The sequence below is a fragment of the Typha angustifolia genome, chromosome 15, assembly GCF_048772165.1.
Source record: "Typha angustifolia cultivar Huaian chromosome 15, ASM4877216v1, whole genome shotgun sequence".
Lineage (NCBI taxonomy): Eukaryota > Viridiplantae > Streptophyta > Magnoliopsida > Poales > Typhaceae > Typha > Typha angustifolia.
The window spans coordinates 4,179,046-4,186,000 of NC_133253.1; the positions used below are offsets into that span (position 1 = coordinate 4,179,046).

At 38.8% G+C, this 6,955-nt stretch overlaps 2 protein-coding genes across 3 annotated transcripts; both read right to left on the reverse strand.

Annotated features, from left to right (window-relative positions):
• LOC140777366 (uncharacterized) lies at positions 1-2,935 on the reverse strand. 2 transcript variants are annotated; one of them, XM_073121420.1, is made up of 3 exons: positions 2,776-2,935; positions 2,283-2,464; positions 1-414 (listed from the first exon to the last, which is right to left on the reverse strand). In XM_073121420.1, the coding sequence occupies exons 2-3, from the start codon at positions 2,462-2,464 to the stop codon at positions 228-230; spliced, it is 369 nt and encodes a 122-aa protein (XP_072977521.1). In that variant the 5' UTR covers positions 2,776-2,935; the 3' UTR covers positions 1-227. The 2 variants fall into 2 exon arrangements, with proteins under 2 accessions (XP_072977521.1, XP_072977522.1); XM_073121421.1 differs by having other exon boundaries at positions 2,283-2,467; positions 2,776-2,897.
• Positions 2,936-3,629: 694 nt separating this feature from the next.
• LOC140779805 (uncharacterized) lies at positions 3,630-6,684 on the reverse strand. Its single transcript, XM_073125081.1, has 2 exons — positions 6,165-6,684; positions 3,630-4,062 (listed from the first exon to the last, which is right to left on the reverse strand). Exons 1-2 carry the CDS (start codon positions 6,566-6,568, stop codon positions 3,828-3,830), a joined length of 639 nt encoding a protein of 212 aa, XP_072981182.1. The 5' UTR covers positions 6,569-6,684; the 3' UTR covers positions 3,630-3,827.
• Positions 6,685-6,955: the final 271 nt, after the last annotated feature.

Sequence of the window (6,955 nt, forward strand, 5' to 3'; positions counted from 1 at the left end):
TTGGAATGAGAAGCCAAAGACATAAACAAGCTTGATACAAGAATACAAGAGACATGCCGGCAAATTATTGAGGCAATTATGCTCGTCTCGCTGACAACCAGCTTCAAAAATTTTAGGGAAACAAAAATTTTAAATGTGGCATGAGGTTGGATACCTGATCATCCAACGAAACTAAATAGATATAGATTGTATACCAGGACTCTAATCAGTGCCACAAGGGTACTTGTTCAGACATAGTAGCCAGTAAAAGTGAATCCTCTTCCGGCAATCTCGCCAAGACAGAACCACGCATACACCTCAAGCCCAAACAAAGCTGCAATGCCAGCATCCTCAATCTTGAGATCCTTCCTGTTTCTCCAGATGTGCTTCACGCCATCAACTTCTTTCCAAAATGCCTCGTAACGACCAGGAATGCTGTAAAAGAATGCAAAAGAGTAAAGCAGTCATAACTTCTTGCTGCGATGATATGTTTTCTTGTGAAAGAGAACTAATTTCTGTTGCTCACTCTAGACAAACTAAGCATGGTTATTATTTTATCAAACATTAATGTGAAAGAAGATTATTATTGACACAGCTAACAATTACAAAATGTTTTGTAAATAACAACTGGATTATTGACATTTGAGTTAATAACTGACATATTAACTACGAAATTTCAAAGATACTACTCAAGACGTTCGGACTGTTGTTGAAAAGAAAAGAGAATCAAATTTAAGCACTCAATCACCACAATGAGTAACTGACATATATATCCTAAATGAACTATGCCATTTCAAATTACATTTGACAAGAAGTTTGGATAATATTGTTCACAAGAAATGAGAGGTGAACTTCAAATACCATAATTGCGGAGCTCAATATGATCTCACAATTTATGGAAGTAGCATGATTAACAGGAATCATATCCATTCACATGTCAATGACAACTTTTGTTTCATCCAAGAAATTCACTTAATTGTCATGTCCAGACTTTTCCTACAGCTGGTGTCTCAAATTACTACTTCCAGTAGCTTCCCAAGATTAACTGGAAGCTGGCACTACTTGGTGCACCAATTAGGTTACAATTCGGCTCCCTGTATTAGGGTGATAATTTTTACTGACTTTTACCAATGCATCCCTATAACAACTTCTCATTTAAACAGTGCCTACTTAGAGCATGCAGAAAACAATTATAAAACTTCTCACAGGAATGAAAACCTTAATGAAGATAACTTCCTTCTATATCCTATTTTCTGATTCTAAAGCACTATTCTACCAGCCCAGACAATGCTGGATTCAGGGACCATATCCCTGATACTTTCCCCCTCAATGTCTTGACAAATTGCACACTGGGGATGAGATCCACAACTAATTTAAAAAAAATTGTGATGTTTTTCACACCCGAAATAACAAGCAGCAATCTTGATAACAATGCCTACAAAAAATGAGATTCACTAAAGCTAAATGATTATTACCATTATCCACCTCAAAAAAAAAAAAAAAACAAATGGTCAAATGCATTCAGAACATAACATGACAAAACGAAAATGATATCATATATTCCATGGAATTGTTTTACACGAAATTTTATCAAAATATTGAACTAAAGCAACAAAAGAAAGAAAGAAATGATAAGTTATCTAGAGAAATAAATTATAAGCATATTAATACATGTTGAGACATAATCTATTAAAGAAGTTTCCTCTTGCTCTCTCCCGTCATAAACAAATCTGTATGCTCAGGGAAAATCATAAGAGATATATTCTACTTTGAGCAAAGAAAAACTTGACAACATAAAATCACATCTGAAGAGCAAAACTGAAACAAATTAATTACATTACAAAATGCACACCATGGAAAAGGATCATATTGAGTCACCCAAGTAAGTTGTACTAGAACATAAAGAGGTAAAAAGAGAAAGAAGAGGACAATACAAGAGCTTAACAACTAGGAGAAGCTTCCAAACATAAGAGACAACTGCAATACACTAAAGCAGATTAACATCCAAATCTAGAAGCCAAAGAAAAGAAAAGGAAATACACCCAGAAGATTTTTCTCATGGAAACACACAACTTGTCAAAATGATCTATCTCTAGAAGCAACATAATTAACCTAAATTTGTTCTTCACCAAGAAAACTTCACGGAATAGGCTTCGGAAACTATTGCTTACTACTATTACAGCCAACTGGGATGCTCTCAATCCCAATCCGCTTATAAAGGCCAGTGAACTCAACAACATACAGACAAAAAACAAAAAATTAGGGCATCTAAATCTACATCAGGCATTGAAACGGATACCGACCTAGCAAGGCGGGTGTAAAAGAGCTGCTTTGACAACTCCTGGCACTTCTCGATGGTGGGTGGATCCACAATGTACTTCTTGTTGTTCTCCAATAGCTCCTTATAGTACGTGCATCCATGCTTCGCCACAAATTGGGAGGCCTGACCAGCCTTGGATCGAAGCTGGTGCAGCTTCGACGCCATCTACTAGGTAAAATCGATTCCGCCACAAAAAGAAAAGGAAAAAAAAGAAGCGCTCCTTTATTTCAGTTTTCATTTCAATAAGACTAATAAATCTTAGATCTATATCAAGAAATATTTACAGTAAGAGAACATGAGATCTAAGGGGGGTTGGAAACATATCAGCACAAACACCCATCAATTATACGTGAGGGATTAAAAGTAATGGATAAAAAAAAAAAGGACGAAAAATCCCATCTTTGACGAGAAATTAAACCGAAAAGAGAGAGAAAATTGAGACACGGGGATGGATTGAGAAGAAGGTACGATATTACCTCGTTGGGGCAGAGCTAAGAAGCGTGGAGGAGAAGGGAAGAGGCGATCGAAGTAGAGCTTGGAGGAGTTCTGAGCGCAGAACAAGAAAGGGGGTAGGCTACTTGAGTTTTCTATTTTCATCGGTGGTGGGATGAGGGTAGTTTCGTCATTTTGCATCGTTCATTAGGGCTTTCATGCGAATACCATACGCCCCAGGTTAATTAGGTTAAGTAAGAAAAGAGGTCCAATTATAACTAATCGTATGACTAATATCAACCATATCTTCAGATTACACCTTGCTTGAGGTATGTGAAATTCTTATTATCAGAATATATTGGGATTTAAATAACCCCATTAATCTTCTTTACATATTTGTTTATTTTGTTAGGTGAATCGACCAACTGGTGTGGACTTAATCTAATCTCTTTTGCGCACCTCCAGTTTCTATGAGCAACTCCTCTATAAATTATACGACTTTAATATATTTAAAATTCTTAAAAACATCACGTATCTCAATGCATATATATATATATATATATATATATATATATATATATAGATGGACAGCATTTCCAAGACTGCTATCACCAAGATGCAAATGAACCCCTAGGGACAATTAAAAGAAGCATTCGTTTAACAGCTATATCTCTACTGCTTACAAAGAGAGTAAATTGGACGAGCCTTCTCAGAAGAATTGATCAGCCTGGGGAATAATTTGCAAAAATACACTTTAAAAAAACTAAAGAATTTCCGGAAACATGGAGCCTAATAATGCTGATCATAATCATGCCATCATTGAGGATGGCAGTGGATAGCGTGGTTAGAATGGTCTTCATACTTCTGATATCTTTCCTTTTTAATCAAACCAATGCACTATACCAGATCAGTTTCATAAATTGAACATCAAAACAAAATAGCAGGTTTGGATACAAGACATACAAGGATCTAAAAGTGATTTTTAATACAGCATAACAAAAGTTTGTGGCATCCAGCACATGGAATTTTATTCTGGGCAAAGACAACTAAACCAGGAAACAATTACATTTAACTGAACAAAGTTGATTAATAGGTTTCACTTGGTCCACCAGAGAAGGAAGTCCTTGCGCCTATTGATCTTCTTCTGGAGCTGGAGGACACCATACAGCAAAGCCTCTGCAGTGGGTGGGCATCCAGGGACATAAATGTCAACAGGAACAATGCGGTCGCAGCCACGAACAACAGAATATGAGTAGTGATAGTAACCACCACCATTTGCACAGCTGCCCATTGAAATGACCCATCGCGGCTCAGGCATCTGGTCGTAAACCCTGCATAGATCAAATAAAGTTTCGATGGTGTTTCTAATCAGTGGGAATACAATATGAACCAAAGATAAGCCATCTTCTAGAACAAATCCCAGATATTACAGTAATCAAATCGACAAACAATTTTCTTCGTGAAATTCAACAGGTTCAAACATGTGTGGCAGTCCATAATAACGGAGAATGGACTGATCAAACTCAACAAAAAGATAAATAATATATAATGTGATACAAACTAACAAAGAACAAATGCTGCCAGATTATAGCATCTTATCTTCAGTTGCATTCTATTTTTATCAGGGTTCTCTCTTCCTCCTCACGATCTCAACAAATGTTCTGATATTTTCCAAAATAATCGAGATATGACCATCAAAACCCAAACTTGGCAGAAGTAATTCATCTATGTAAATATCAAAGGACGTATATATCTAGGACAAGCTAAAGATATAAGTCATACTAAGTGGCAAAGCTGTTAAAGTAAACAGGTTATGCCATATTGCATAGTTTTGAAGGAACTTGTGTTCTTTGTCCTTGTTGGTGCAGATTGAGTTCTAATCCAGTTACTAGTTGAAGACCTTTTCGGACAACACCTATCCCATTTAAGTTGCAGGGCAGAAAAGGCTTTGTATACCAATTTTGTGTGACAAATACTTGTTGGATAGATTGTAAATACAAGAGCTTTTTTATCTAAATTTTATTTGGAACATAGATACATAAACATCAACTTGAATGAACCTTTTCTTTTATGGCGGAAAAACTCGTCATAATGTTGTGACAAGCACATGCAGTATGTTATCAAGTCACCACATTGTGCACACACGTGATAGGTGGGTGCATATGTGGGCGCTACAAATAAAATTATTGAAATATAATTTAGAATAAATATCCAAACAAGAACTAAAAATTGAACAACAGTTTGATATCACCTCCAATAATTTAATATCCAAGTACTTAAGTAACTAGTCATTGCTTATATCTACCCAAAATGTATGGCAGCAGGATGCCCTGCTCAATGTACGCATTATCTAACTTTGTTGTGTCTAGGTCCTATGTTGATACAGTTTGTGTGGGGTGTACAAGGGCAATTTCTGGACATGTGGGTGCATGCACCATTACATCACTAATTAGCGTCATATGTCTGATCCCCATCCACTACTCCCATTATCACCAAATATGACTGATCCCCATCCACTACTCCCATTATCACCAAACCCCCTAAGACCATCTGTTTCTTGTTTTCCTCACCATTCCAGAGCCTCTTCTCATGGATTTGCATTCCCTATTCTCCGACCAAGAACCTTCAAAATTGAATCATCTTTGGCCTCCACTTGGCCCACTTCCTCAACTTTAACTCCATCAGACACATAATTTTTCCTTCCCCTTCTCGACTTCATGCATGCATTGTCCTCCAATATCATCATATCCACAACAACAGCACTCTTAATAATTAATATGAGAGAAAATAACAGGCTAGAGATTCTTGTGAATGGCAGGAGAGTGTTCCTACAGCAACCATGCAATTGGATTGGCGAGGTCTTGGATGGTGGATGATAGAATCAAAATGAAAGCAGCAGCTATTCATGAGCTCAGAAGGAGATTCATGGGGACGCAGCATATACTATAGATATGAAACGAAAATTCCACTACTGAAGGGGTGAAACCCGTTAAATTTTTAATCAGTGGCGATCTCTTATCTGCTCGTAAACAAACTCTCACCAAAGATTATTCTTTCGCAAGTTTGAGACCAAAAAAAACTACACAAGAGAGCAGCCTATAAGATTCTTCCTTCATAGAAAAATTTAGCTAGTAGTAGCTCAGCTTATTACTTGACGGCATAAGAAAGGCCAGCAGAATATCCATCTAAGGAATCTATAGACAGGCACAAGGTTACCTAGTGGTGAAACTATTGCCTAGAAGGGAGCATGAAATTTGAACAAATTTTATGGAAATGAGTTCTCAAATCTAGCAACCGGAAACCTTCCAAAAGAACCATTTTGCAACCAAAAACTATCTTTACAAGGAAAGCAGCCAATACCATGTAATCCACAGCAACATCAATATTAAAAAATGAATAATTGTGTAAAAGTATAGGGCAAGGGATTCCCTACTTGCGGAGGGCAGGGGCCATCTTGTTGGTGAGTGTTCCTGCAACGATCATGCAATCCGATTGGCGAGGACTAGGACGAAAAATGACCCCAAACCGATCGAAATCGTAGCGGGCTGCTCCAGCGTGCATCATTTCCACCGCGCAGCACGCGAGCCCGAAGGTCATGGGCCAGATCGAACCCCGACGCGCCCAGTTCAGCAGATCGTCCACCTTCGATATCACGTACTCCGCCGTCTTCGAGATCCCAGCGGGAGAGGTCGCCGAAGGAGGCGGGGGGCGGGAGTATGGGGCCGGCGACGGCGAGGAGGCCGCCGCGGACGAGTACGGCGTCGCCGCAGCCGGGATCAAGGCGGTCTTCTGCGCAGATAGGAGCGCGAGGCGAGCGGTGCGCGGGAGGAGAGCCATGGACTCGGTAGGCTTAGGCCGTTAGGGTTCCGTCGCCCGATTTAGAGAGAGAGAGAGAGAGAGAGAGAGAGAGAGTTGGGGGAAGCGTTGGCAGAGAAAAGGAGGGGATATGAGCGGCAGCGCGGGGGGGTCGGTGACTTGGTGCTGCTACTAGCTTGAGATGTTCATGGGCTGGGCCAGTCTGGGCTTATCCAAGCTCCAGCCCAAGCCCAAGTCCTACTAATCTTAAAATAATAAACTTACTTTTATAATGTACAAATAAGAGCATAATCCACACATTGATATTCTTTAGACAAACAAAAGATTGACACGATTTGAATTAAAATCACATGTAATTTAATTTTTAGCCCTCTCATTCTCTGGACAAAAAAGAAAATGACAAACTAA

Coding starts and splice junctions, on each gene's coding strand:
- LOC140777366 (XM_073121420.1), bottom strand. CDS start 2,464: ATGGCGTCGAAGCTGCACCAGCTTCGATCCAAGGCTGGTCAGGCCTCC. Junction 415..2,282: donor TTTTACACCCGCCTTGCTAG/GTCGGTATCCGT, acceptor ATTCTTTTACAG/CATTCCTGGTCGTTACGAGG.
- LOC140779805 (XM_073125081.1), bottom strand. CDS start 6,568: ATGGCTCTCCTCCCGCGCACCGCTCGCCTCGCGCTCCTATCTGCGCAG. Junction 4,063..6,164: donor ATGGCCCCTGCCCTCCGCAA/GTAGGGAATCCC, acceptor TGATCTATGCAG/GGTTTACGACCAGATGCCTG.